Source organism: Elephantulus edwardii, unplaced genomic scaffold (genome assembly GCF_000299155.1).
Source record: "Elephantulus edwardii isolate Elephantulus edwardi_28Jun2011 unplaced genomic scaffold, EleEdw1.0 scaffold00243, whole genome shotgun sequence".
NCBI lineage: Eukaryota > Metazoa > Chordata > Mammalia > Macroscelidea > Macroscelididae > Elephantulus > Elephantulus edwardii.
Window position 1 is genome coordinate 3,103,157 of NW_006399993.1, and position 14,346 is coordinate 3,117,502.

At 39.7% G+C, this 14,346-nt stretch overlaps 1 protein-coding gene across 2 annotated transcripts in view; it reads left to right on the forward strand.

Moving 5' to 3' along the window:
- The window catches only part of EIF2B3 (eukaryotic translation initiation factor 2B, subunit 3 gamma, 58kDa), a 236,212-nt gene that overhangs the window by 77,936 nt on the left and 143,930 nt on the right, over positions 1–14,346 (forward strand). For both annotated transcript variants that reach the window (XM_006898998.1, XM_006898999.1), the window contains exons 3-4: positions 233–392; positions 12,728–12,839. In XM_006898998.1, the coding sequence (XP_006899060.1) occupies positions 233–392; positions 12,728–12,839 (272 nt within the window). The remainder of the gene's footprint in view (positions 1–232; positions 393–12,727; positions 12,840–14,346) is intronic.

Sequence of the window (14,346 nt, forward strand, 5' to 3'; positions counted from 1 at the left end):
TGCGTCGCCCTCGCGCTGCGTCGCCCTCGCGCTGCGTCGCCCTCGCGCTGCGTCGCCAAACCCACTTTTCTTAATAATAGTTTTTACTTGTTCTGGTACTTAATAAAAAGGAGGTTTAAAAGCGATAGTCTAATTTATGTTTACATTTAAGTCCTTTTAGGTTTATCCTATGATAATTTATATAATCAGATGTTCTCTGTGATGCTGACTTTCCCTCTTTTCCATTTGACAGACAGATGTCCTAGTCCTCAGTTGTGATCTCATAACAGATGTTGCCTTACATGAAGTTGTGGACCTATTCAGAGCTCATGATGCATCACTTGCTATGTTAATGAGAAAAGGCCAGAATGGCACAGAACCAGTTCCAGGTCAAAAAGGAAAGAAAAAAGCAGGTAAGGAAGACTGAAATTTGTTTACTTTTTGCTGCATTTTTATAATCCGTGCTTTTATCTAATGATTTTTTTTTAATTTAGCAAAATAAGTGTAAAAGATTTATTAAGGTAATGCAACAGAGGCATGGTTGGTGAAAGATAGAGATAGGCCGTGTGGAAGCATTAAAGAGAAAAGGGAAGAAGAAGAAGAAGGGAGAGGGGACCACCCCTCAAAAGTCAAGGGTGAGCCCTAGCTTTTTGACCCATTGTTAGCAGAAAGAGAGAGAGTGACCCTCAGTTGGACACTGCTTTTATTGGCCCCTCTTCTCTCCTGAGACTGGTCATAGGCTAGCCCTGCCTAGGGACCTATGGGATTGGTCTAGTCTAGTCTTGCCCTATCCTACACCTTCCCCACAATCCAAGACGTGCTCTAGCCCATTGCTACAGACACCTTATCAATCCATAGTGTTGATGATCTTTTTCTCTGACGTGTCCAAGGAAATCTTCTTCACTGACAGTGAGATGTTTTCCAGTATCAAGTCCTTCAATTCACCTCCCGCAGCTCTTGTTGCCAACCCCTGCTTCCTGCCCTGGGGGCCTGTGGCTCCTGGCATCTGCAGCCGCTGGCCATGTGGGGGCTCCGTCACACAGGCTGTGGGGCCCAGCGCCCACCGCCCGTTCTAGGCTAGTGCCACGGTGGCCCCATGGGTTTGCAGCAGTTTGGGCTTGGCAGCAGGCAGTGGGCTGAAGTGGGACTCACCCATGTTCCTTTGAGAATCTCTGTCCTCTTGATGTTGCGCTTCAGTCCACATTATATATAAGTTGCATGGCCTGCTTCAGTGCGGCTTGCCAGGCCTCCTGCTCCTCACATTGTGTCTCTTCTACTCCTAACATTGCCGCCGCCATCTTGGTTCCGAGAATTTATTTTCAAATAAGTTTATTCTGCGGCAGTCTAGAGGCTCCGTTGTACCAGCTTTGGCCGTGTGCCCATCATCCTTCCATCCCAAATAAGGAAATCTCCAGGGTCCAGCCACTGAGGCCCCGTGGAGCTGTGGTGATGAGTGGGCTCGGTAGTGGGGAGCTGGGAGCCGTAGGACTCATCCATTCTTTTTTGGGAATCTTTGTTCTCTTGATGTTGTACCTCAATCCATATTGAAGACCAGTAATCAACTGTTTAATTGTTCAATTATAAAAAAGAAAACAAAACAGGACTTTGTGGGGCCATGGTGGCCCGTTTTTATGCAGCTTGCTACTTTTGCAGGTCCTTACATTGTTTCCACCACCACTGTCATCTTGGTTCTCCCTTAATGAACATTTTTTTTCAATCAATAATTTATTCATTGCTCATACCTTTTTACAGAAAACCAGAATAACATAAATGACAATTATATACATGGATCTTACCTAAAGGAATATACAAGTATCAAATTGGTTTTATCTATAGAAAGAGACAATACAGAACTCATTATCAGTTGTCTAAACAAGCATTGAGGCTGATTGTGAAACAGAACATTAATTACTCGTATGCAATTTAAATTGCAGCTATATATATATAGATAGATAGATAGATAGATAGATAGATATAGATACATCTATATATCTATATCTATATATATATAAATAAAATTAGGCAACTATTCTTTTTTTTCAATGTAGTAAACATAATTTATCCAGTTTTTCTCAGTCTTACCCCCACCCCAATGTCAGACTCATTCTGTAACAGTGGCACCATATAATATTTGTCTCTTTGTGACTGAGATTTTTTTACTCAGCATAATGTCTTCCAGGGTCACCCATTTTGAATAATATTGCAAAGAGTTCCTTGTTTTTCAAAGCAGCATAGTATTCCATTGTGTGAATATATCACAGCTTCTCTATCCATTCGTTTGTTGATGGGTACTTAGATTGTTTCCAACTCCTTGCTGTTGTGAATAAAGCCGCAGTAAACATGGGTGTGCATATATCTACTTGGATGTCATTTATGGTCTTTATAGGGTATATTCCCAGTAATGGAATTGCTGGGTCAAATGGTATCTCTATTTGCAACTTTTTGAGAAAGCGCCAAACTGCTTTCCACAGTGGTTGCACCATTTTACACCCCCACCAACAGTGAGTAAGGGTTCTAGTCTCTCCACAACTTTGCCAGCATTTGTTGTTAGCTGTTCTGTTAAACTTTGCTATTCTTATTGGGGTGAGATGATATCTTAATGAACATTTTTAAAGAACTTGCTGTGACCATCATCATCCACCCCCTTCCCTGTCCCCACCCCATTATGCTAGAACTTAATAACATAAAGACTTACAAGGCATAGTCTTATTTGAGGGTGCTTCTAGATACTCATCAGATTCTATAATGTCCCGAAGGTTTTTTTTCTAAATGGAGAGGTGCATTGAAAGCTGTTTGCATTGTGTTTTAGGGTAATCTTACCCTAATAATCTTATTAAATACATACATTTAAGAAATACAAAATTTAATTATAACATCTATTTTCTTGTTTATCTATTGCTCCATAAGGAGGCTCTGGTAGCATAGTCTGTAATGAGTTGCTCTGCTAACCCAAAGACCACACCTCTCTGGCAGTTCAAATCCACCAATGGCTCCAAGGGAAAAACAAAGGCTGTCTCCTTTCATGCAATTTATAGTCTTAGAAACCCAGTGGAGGGTCCACTATGAGTTGGTTCTGCCTCCAAGGGAATGAGAATGATTTGAGTTGATTACTTCACAACAAATTACCACAAATAAAGCAGCCTAAAATAACACCTTGTGTCAGGAACACAGGTACATCTTAACTGTGCCTTTTGCTACCCAGCTTCTTGCATGTGACAAATCAATATTATCCAGGGCTGAGATCTCATCCCATGACTCAAATGGGGAAGAATTTTTATCCAAACTCACTTGCTTGTTGGCAGAATTTCAGTTTCCTGTTAGATTGAGAGCCTTCATTATCCAATGACTGCTGGCCATTTGTTGTTGTTAGGTGTCAAGTCGACTTTGACTCAGAGTGGCCCTATGAATAGAGCTGAACCTTGGCCTGTCCTGCAGTACAATTCATTTATTGTCATTACAATCTTCATGATGTTCAAGGCCATTGGGATCGTCACTATGACAGTCCCCCTCATTGAGGATTTTCCTGACCTTTCCCAACAAAATATCTCTCTCCAAGGACTGGTTAAGACGGAGTATATGTCCAAAGTAAGTGAGATGGAGTTTCACCATCCTTGCCTCTAAAGAGCGCATTGATGGCACTTATTTCAAGATGTTGTTGTTTTGGTTAGTGCCATCGAGTCGTAGACAACTCATAGCGACTCTATGAACGAACGGCCTGAGCACTTTTCATACATAGAGTTTCCGGAGGCAAGCCATTTCGGAAGTGGATGCTGCTCCTGCTTCCAGGCTTGTTTTAGTCAGGAAGCTCCACCAAACACTGTCCACCATGGGTACCCATTACCACGATTGGCACAACACTGTCACAGTCTTCAGCATCACAGCAACCACGAGTTACCTCTGTACAGCAACGCACAGACCAGTGCTATACCACCTAGAAGAATGTTTGACAGGAAAACAATTTGAACCTGGCCGAGGGCCACAGATAAAAATCACCCACCTTTGGCTTGGTAGCATAACTTCCTTTCCACTAGGCCAACATAGCTCTCTCGTTGTTGTTGTTGTTATTGTTGTTTGGTGCCGTCAAGTCATAGACGACTCATAGTGACTCTATGAACGAACGGCCTGAGCACTGTTCGTACATAGAGTTTCAAGAGGCAAGCCATTTCTGAAGTGGATGCCGCTCCTGCTTCCATGTTTCAAGATAGATTTATTTATTTTATTAGCAGTTCACAGGATAGTCAATAATCCTCATCAACATCACAGTTCAAAGGCATCAAGTCTTCTTCTGCCATCCTTATTCACTGTCCAACTTTCAGAACAAGTGAAAATACAGTGGCAGGGATCAGGCACACTTTTAATCTTTAAACTGACATCCTTGCTCTTTAGAACTTTAGAGAGCTCCTTGACAGCAGATTTCCTCAATGCAATGTATCTTGGTTTCTTGACTTTTACTGCCGTGGGTATTAATGGTGTATCTAAGTAAAATGAAATCATTGACAATTTCAATCTTTTCTCCGTCTATCATGATGTTGCCTATTGGTACAATAGTGAAGATTTTTGTTTTCTTAATGTTGAAATGATCTTCTGTAGTAAGTGCTGACCAGAGACTGACATAGTTTATCATTTGAACTTCTTCAGTTTGGCAGTTTGCTTTATCAGAGTCAACATGGAAGGGAGTCTTCTAGCTAGACAGAAGTCACAATCTTATAAAACCTAATCATAGGTTTATACCACTTTAATTTTATTATATTCTAAGCTGTTCTGTTGACTGTATGCCAATCCATACTCAAAGAGAAGAGATAAACAAGAATGTGCAAGAAGTGGTTACTATTGGGGGCCAGTTTAGAGTCTGTAAGTCACAGTTGGGCTCACTAATATGTCTAGGGTCCCAGCTGTAACAGCTGAATTTCTCTTCCCATGTAGTTTCTTATCATCTGGGAGATTAAACATCATATGATAGCAGTAGCAGGTTCTATAAGACCTTGTAAGGTTTAATTCCAGAAACTGCACATTATGACATTTATCTCATCTGGTTAGTCAGAACTAGTCACAAGACCATCCCAGATTCAAAAGGTAAAGTGAAGCTGCAAAGAATTTGTGACCCAAAATCTACTACTTGCACTATTGATCTTCAGCTAATATTTTGTACTGCCAACTCAAAAGCAGGTGGTTCAACTCTACCAACTACTTCAGGAGAAAGATAAGCAGTCTCATCCCATGCTATTTACAGCTTCTGAAAGCCCACTGGAAAGTCAGCTATAAATTGGTTCTGATTCAAAAGCAATAAGAAAGAGAAAATATTTTGCTTGAAATCTTTTTACTTAAATGATGAGTGACTGTGCCTATAATTTTCATTTCTTGTTATATTAATGTTGAGTTTGGGCACCAAGATCATAATGACCTCATTTAATGAGTTGGTGGAGATCTTCAACTCCAAGCCTGTCATAGGACAGGTGCACAAATACACTTGAATAGTTAAGTAAATTAATAGAAAGGAGACAAAGGATCAGTCAAAATAGTAAAAACAACTAGCAAATAAAAGTATGCATAGTGTAATAATACAGAGTAAAAAAATTGGAAGTTCATAGTCCCCTCCTTGGGATGGATATTCTGTAGTTTACCTTCTTAGGATGGATGTTCTGTAGTTAACTGTTCCACTTCCAAAGAGGAATTCACTTTGATAAAGCAAAGTAGAACAGAAACTTTTCCAAATTTTTGTAATTTGTATCATATTCTAAAGTCTTGGTTATTATGGTAGTTGCAGAGAAGCAAATACAAGATAAGCAATAGGACTGAACTGTAACATAGCTGAAAAATAGACTTTCTGGAAATTATTGCTCCCAGGACATTTAGCAGTTCAAGGTTTTTGTAAGTCTGAGGACTTGGGTAGGATAAGCCTACAAACTGCATCCAAAAATAATAACTCCTTGTGTTTCTTTTTAAAATGGTTGACTCATAATCAGATCTTTGCAGACTCTATTATATTCTCAAGTTTCTTTGTAGTGGATGAGTTTATAAATGTCAGAACTATGTGACATGTAAATTTCTTTGAAAAATTTAAAATAATAGTCCTTCTTTGGAGTTCATGGATTTTTATTATTGACAAAAACAAATCATAACTCTTCATAAATATTTTCTCTTTATTCATATTCAAACACTATACATAATAAGATGACCAGAGACCATTTGAAGGAATGAATGCTTTTAAGTGCCTCAGCTGAACATATTGCATAGTTGAGTAATACATTTGGCTATAGATATACTGGCAGCTACAGCCAAAAGTGGAGCATATTTAATTGCATAGTTGACATTTTCTGGTTTTTTAGGGTTATTTTTCCTACAGCTTGGTGATCCTTTGTTAAAATACAAGCAAACAGGCCTCGTGTTCTCTCCTTCGCTACCCTATTGGACAGAGTAGAACAGCCTTATAGAGTTTCTAAGCCCATAAGCTACCTCATTTTCCCTTTTGGAGTAGACTTCATTCTCTCCCATGAAGTGGCAGGTCAGTTAGAACCACCACCTTTTAATTAACAGCCCAATTCTTAACCCCACTGTGCTAGTAGGGCTTCTGTTCTTTTGTAAAGACATATTAAAATACTATGTGTAATTGTTGTAAAGATCTTGATCTTGTGAGGCACAAATAGGAACATTTTGTTTCATTTTTTATCAAATATTGTTAAAAAGAGCTTTACAAATATTAACTCATTTAATCTTCATAATAAGTCTATAAGATAGGCACTATTATTATCCCATGTATAGGTGAAACTGAGCAATAAAAAGATTAATTATTCAGAGGCTGACAAATTGTAAGTTACTGAGCTAGATTCAGAACCAGATGTTCTAAGTTTTAGAGGTTCTGTTTTAAATCATTATGCTATTCTGCCTCTATGTGAAAATGCGTTGTAAGCTATAAAGCTTATACACATGTTAGTAGATTTTATTAGGTGTCTAACACTGTACTAGATGTTATGAGAGAGATAAAGAATGTAAGTCCTTTGAAGAGTTTATACTCTAGTTTGGGAAAAGAATTATGAAACACAGTAGCCAAGTCTGCAGGAAGTGCAACTGGGTTGCTCCTTAGAGGATGGTAAAACTTTGTCTTATATACTTCTGGGCATACTGTCAAGAAAGTCCCTGGAGAGAAACATGGAAGATCAGAGAAAAAAGAGGAAGACCCTCAATGAGATTTGACACCAGATTGACAACATTTGAGCATTAAAATCATGAACTGATGAGGGGGAAGGTAACAGAAGAAGTGAAGGCAGATATCTGTACACCAGTGTTCACTGAAGAACTTTTTCAATAGCCCCAAAGTGGGAACAAGAAAAATATTCATTAACAGAAGTATGGATAAACAAAATGTGGTACCTAGACACAACAGAATACTACTCAGCCATAAAGAGAAACAAAGACTTGATACACGCCATAGTGTGGATAGACCTGGAAAAGAAGTCAGTTGTAAAATGGCAAATATGGTATGATCTCATTCATATAAAATAAGCAGATATAAATAAACCAAAGATTATTAATGGTTAACAAGAGTGGAAGGGAAGTAAACAGGGGTTTTTGTTTAGGAGGAAATTTAGTTTTATGCTAATGAGGGGAAAACCCAGCCCTATTTATTTCTTTTTTCTAAAACTGTGTTTGTATTTCTGATCTCATCACTCTTGTTACAATTAAAAGGATTTGGAAGCTTAAAAAAAGAGATCCATCAACAAACTAATGGTTAAAGAAGTTGTGGTATATTCACACAATGGAATATTATGCAGCACTGAAAAACAGTGAACTCATGAAGTATTATACAAAATGGGTGACCATGGAGGACATTATCCTGAGTGAAATATCTCATTCACAAAAGGACAAATACTGCATAATGCCACTGTTATAAAACAGGACTGACATGGGGGTTGAGGTGAAACTAAGAAAAGAGGGGATAAATAATGTACACGGCATTGAAACAGACAAGGGAGAAAACTACATTAAAAGGAATATATGATTATTATTAGCATGACAAGAGTCCAGAGTAAGATCTGCTTAGTAATGTGAACTGGGGTGGGAACTGTATAACAATGAAAATTTTTTTTCCCCCAAAGAGAAAAGCAAACTAGGTGGGAAGGGGATAGGGAGGAAAATGTACAACACTGAATGAATGGAAATCCAACTTCTCTATAAACTTTCATTAAAATCTCAATTTAAAAAAGTAGAGGGGAAAAAGATAAAATTAAACAGCAATAAATATATCTAACAGTCTAGGGTCATTTTCAACCTGAGAACTCTCCACACTAAGGCACTTTGTTTTGAACGCTCTGTGCATATAGCATGGGGAGCTCTGGTGGCCCAATCTGTAGGAAGTTGCACTACTAACCCAAAGCCTGTGCTTCTCTGGTGATTCAAATCCACCAGGAGCTCCATGGGAGAAAGATGGGCAGTGCTCTTTTAGAAGACTTGCATCCTTGGAAACCCAGTGGAGGGTCAGCTATGAGTCAGTTCTGACTCAAGACAATGATAAGGAGAACATATATAGCATAAGACTTAGTGCATAGTAGATGTATAGTTAACTTTAGCTGAAGGTGGTTGTTGTAGTTGTTGTTATGTCCCGTCAAGTCGCCTGCAACTCAGAGACCTATGTACAATAGCTCTGAAGACTGCCCTGTCTCACTGACTCTGAACACACCTACCTCCATTGCCCTAGTCTCTGTATCAATCCATCTCATCTGGGGTTTTCCTTTCCTGTGCTGTCCCTCCACCCTTAGAAGCATGATGTCTTTACAAGCATGATGTCGATCCCTCCTAGGCACTTGCCTAAAGTATATAAAGTATATAAAATGGAACTTCAAACTCCTAGCCTCCAAGTAACAACTTGGTTTTACTCTCTCTTAGACCTGTTTGTTTTCTTGGTGGTTCATGGTATGTTCAAGACTCTTTTCCAGCACCACAACCCAAAGGCATCAAATTCTTCTGTCATGCAAAGTCGTGTTTTGATTTCCTGACTACTGGTGTCAAGAGTTTTGCTTGTGGAACCGAGCAAGCTGAAATTGTTAATAGCCTCAATTTCTTCTCCGTCCTTTATGGTGCTGCCAGTTGACCCAGTGGTGAGAATCTTTGTCTTCTTGCTGTTGAGCTTCAATCTATATTGAAGACTATAGTTCTTGACCTTCTGCAGCAAGTGCTTCAGGTCTGCCTGTTTCACCAAGCTAGGTTGTGTCATCTGCAGCTGAAGTTGATGACCTTAAAAAGTATCATTCTCTGAAAGGAAATCCAAAATCTCTGTAAATGTTCATTAAAACTAAGAAAATAAAATTTTAAAAAAGTATCATTCACATTTTTGTAATAAGTCAAACTAGGCTATTTCAGAGAAAGAATGCCTCATTGTACTTTCTGTGCTAGAGAGAGTTTATGGGTTTGGTTAACTAAGATGTGTCTTGACTGCCTACTTTTTTAAAGTAATTTCTGATTAGCATAATGGTTGCATGAATAGTACAAACTCAGATAGCTTTTACCTGTATCCTTCAAATGTAAGATTTACTTCATCATTTTCATCCCTTTAACATATGTATTTAATGTATATAATACACACACCTAAAATTTGTTGTTGTTAGGTGCCATTGAGTCGAGTTAACACTCAGTGACTCTATGAATAAAAGATCTGAACCCTGTTCTATTCTGTACCATCCTCTCACTTTCTGACACACTAGAGCCCATTCCAGCAGTCACCATGTCAGCCCACCTAGTTGAGGATCTTCCTCTCCTTTGCCAACCATCCACCCTTCCCAGTATCATGTCCCTCTCCAAGGAACAGCCCCTCCTAGTAACATGCCCAAAGTATGTGAGGTGAAGAAGCCTCATCATTCCTGCCTCCAAAGAGCACTCTGACTGTACCTTCTCCAAAACATATCCATTTGTTCTCTTGGCCATCCGTGGGATGTTCATTGTTCTTCTCCAACAACACAGCTCAAAGGCACCAATTCTTTTTCTGTCATCCTTATTCAACGTCCAGCTCTCAGATGCATAGCAAGTAATCGGAAAGACTATGGGCTAAATTAGAAGCAGCTTAGTCCTCAAACTGATATCATTATTTCTCAGTAATTTAAAGAGATCCCTAATTGTAAATTTTCCCAGTGCAGTGTGTCTCTTTATTTCCTGATTGCTTGTTACCAAGGGTCTTTAATATTACATGCAAGCAAAATACTGCTAAAGATCATCCAAAAATGTCTAGAATAGTACAGAAATAGGGAACTTCCAGAAATTCAAGCAAGATTCAGAAGAGGCCCTAGCATCAGGGATATCATTGCTGATGTCAGATGGATCCTGGCTGAAAGTAAAGAATATCAGAAGAATGTATATTTATGTTGTATTGACTATGCAAAGGCATTTGACTGTGTGAATCTTTTTTTTTTTACTGTGTGAATCTTAACAAGTTGTGTCTGACATTGAGAAGAATAGGAATCCCAAAGCACTTAATTGTAGTCATACAGAACCTATACCTGGACCAGGAGGCTGTTGTGTGAACAGAGCAGGGGAACACTGCATGGTTTAAAATTGAGAAGGGAGTACATCAGAGTTGTATTCTCTCTCCATGCCTATTTAGTCTGTATGTAGAGCAAATTATCTGAAAAGCTGGACTCTATGAAGAGGAGTATGGCACCAGGATTGGAGAGAGACTCATCAATAACCTGTGTTATGCAGATGACACAACCTTACTTGCTAAAAATGAGGATGACTTGAAGCATTGTTGCAGAAGATCAAGAAATGCTGCCTTCAGTATGGATTGCATCTAAATATCAAGAAAACAAAGGTTTTTTACCACTGGGACAATAGACAGCATCTTGATGAGTGGAGAAGGGATAGAAATTGTCAACAAGCTTCATTTTGCTTGGATCCACAATTAACACCCTTGGATACCTAAAAATGTGTGGTGTGTAATTTTCTCTGAGCTATTTGAGAATTGTTTGCACACGATTCCTGTTTGTCTCTTTATATCAGTGTATATCTTTAAAATGTATATCCAAGATATAAAAATTTTGAAGAGAGGTCATTTTTTGGTTTTTTTTTTTGGGGGGGGGGCTGAGTACAGTGTACTTTATTGATGGTACAGGACAAGATGGGCTCGCCAAGCTCCTCCCCTTTCTCAGGGGGATTTGATGGAAACTTGTGTCAAGGATGTGAGATTCGCAGTGTGTGGGAGGATCAGGTTGGGGCAAGGACTCCCCAGCAGCTGAGGGTCTTTCTCTCTCTCTTCTAGTGCTATTGCTGGGGCTGGCGGTCCAAGGGGATCTTACTCTTTGGAGGCCATGTGAACCATCAGGTCAACCACCCAGTTGCTGTAGCCAAATTCATTGTCATACCAGGAAATGAGTTTGACAAAGTGGTCGTTCAGAGCAGTGCCAGCCCCATCATCAAAGGTGGAAGAGTGGGTGTCACTATTAAAGTCACAGGAGACAACCTGGTCTTCAGTGTATCCCAGGATGCCCTTGAGGGGCCCTTCTGATGCCTACTTTACTACTTTCTTGATGTCAAAATATTTGGCAACTTTCTCCAGACAGCAGGTCAGGTCCACAACTGACATTGCTGGTGGGGACACGGAAAGCCATGCCGGTAAGTTTCCCATTCAGTTCAGGGATGACCTTGCCCACGGCCTTGGCAGCGCCAGTAGATGCAGGGATGATGTTCTGGGTAGCTCCACGGCCATCACACCACAGCTTTCCAGACCACAGTCTTCTGGGTGGCAGTGATGGCATGGACTGTGGTCATGAATCAGTCCCTCTACAATGCCGAAATTGTCATGGATGACCTTGGCCAGGGGAGCCAAGCAGTTGGTGGTGCAGAAGGCATTGCTGGCAATCTTGAGAGAGTTGACATACTTTTCATGGTTCATGCCCATCACAAACATGGGGGCATCGGCAGAAGGAGCAGAGATGATTACCCGTTTGGCACCAACCTTCAAGTGAGCCCCAGCCTTCTCCAAGGTTGTGAAGACACCAGTAGACTCCACAACATACTCAGCACCAGCATCACCCCACTTGTGGTTGGCGGGATCTCGCTACTGGAAGATAGTGATGGCTTTCCCATTGCTGATCAGCTTCCCATTCTCAGCCTTGACAGTGCTGTTGACCTTGTCATGGGTGGAATCATATTGGAACATATAGACCATGTAGTTGAGGTCAATGAAGGGATCATTGATGGCAATAGCTTCCACTTTGCCAGAGTTAAATGCAGCCCTGGTGACCAGGTGCCCAATGTGGCCAAATCCGTTTACTCCGACCTTCACCATCGTGTCTCAGGGATGTGGCTGAGGCTGCACAAGAAGAGAGGGCAGTCTGGATCGATGAGGAGCAGAGAGCCGAGAGGTCATTTTTTTATATAATCACAGAGTATCACTATAGGAAGTTGCTTGTTGTTTTGTGCTGTCAAGTTGACCATGACTCACCTATGAGCAATGGCTCTGAACCTTGTCCTATCCCAAGCCAATTACACCACAGGAAGCTACATGGGTACAATACCTTTTTCTAAGCTACATACTTTATTCAGACTTAATTAATGAACCTAATAGTGTCCTTTAAAACAATAGAAAAATCTTGGATGCCTGTCTTTCAAACATGTTATATGTGCTACAGAATACTCATGGCTTCTCAAATGATTTCCTATGTTTGGTTCCAAGAGCAATATGAGCAGGTGCCCTGTCCTCTGATTTATTTATGCAGGCGGGGCAAATGGCTTTGTCTGATTTTCCTTCTTTTGTGTGATTCAGTGGAGCAACGTGACTTCATTGGAGTGGACAGCACAGAAAAGAGGCTGCTCTTCATGGCTAATGAAGCAGACTTGGATGAAGAGCTGGTCATTAAGGGATCCATCCTGCAAAAGTAAGCCCTAGGGTTTTTCTTTTTGGCAGTTCTCCTTATTTTAAAACAAAATAAAACCACCCAGTGGATGGGAAAAAGGGAATGAAAACTAGATTATACTGTGTGAAATTGACAAAAGTATGTGAATGTTTTCCCATGAGCCAGGATGGAGGCTTTTCTTTGCTGCTTTTCTTGCCAAGGTAGAACCAAATCCTGCATAGGAGTGGTACAAAGTATTACTTTAACTTGACAGTGTTAAAGAGCCTCCTTTTAATACAAAGCTACACATATGTGATCTAGGCATATTTTCTCCAGTCAGAATTTATTGCTTGCCCAGCACAGACTTTTTAATCTAGAATCATCATACTCAGAACTTTACTGTCCACTGCCAGTACAAGCCAGTAGGAATATTCAGTACATACTTGAAAGTTGTATAAATGATAGCTGTGAACAAGAAGAGAAATATATTCCTTTTTGTGTTTACTGCTCAGCAAAAAGAGTAGGAAATATGTTTCCATATTTACATTTTAATGAAAGTCAAGCTAAACTCTGGTTTCAGCTGGGTCTAAATACACCTATAGATAAGTGTTCTTTATTAGACTCTTGGTTATTAATTAATGTGTGAAATGGGATTAATAATAATAAGACTCTTCTGAAGAATAGGGTTGCCTTAGACGTGCATTGATTAAGCAGTGGGCTAACCAAAAGGTTGAAATTTCATACTCATGTGCTGCTCTGTGGGAAAAAAGATGTGATAATCTGCTTCTGTGAAGATTTACATCTTAGAAATCCTATAGAACAGTTCTACTCTGTCCTATTGGGTTGCTGTGAGTTGGAATCCAACTTGATGGCAGTGGTTTTTGGGTTTTATTACCGTTTTGAGATTTTTTTCCCCCCCTTTTGCTTCTGGAAAAGTATTAAATAATGTGTACAAAGTAATGTGTACTAAAACACCATAATAATTCCCACTATATAGTAAATTATGAAGAGTGGTAAATAATATTGTTTTTATTAGAATAAATAATATTTTGCCTTTGACATCCAATGGGATGGCAAACTAGTTAGACTTAGAAATCTTTCCCTCTCTTGCAAGAACATCAGAAACTACTGAAAGACAATTATGGCCAATAATCCTACCACACTGATATTTAGGATAATCTATTGAGAGCAAAATCAGACACAGTTTGAGAGAGGAAATGGGAATAAGGATCAAGTGTAGAGATAGGTATAACAGTTCCATAAATTCAATCCAAAAGCCTCCAGGAAGCTGGGCTTTGGATCCAACTTCAGTGACTTGCCAGTATCTAACTTGCACCATGGAGAAGATAGGACCTCATCTCCCCCCATTCACTGAAGACCATCTAAATGGATAGGGCTTTCCTAGACCACCATCCCAACCCTCCTACAGTAAGCAGGCCAGCACCATTTTTATTTTTTTTCTATAATTATATTTTATTAATTTTCATAAACATTTACAGAGATTTTGGGCTTCCACTCATTCATTGTTGCACTATTCTCTCTACCCTCC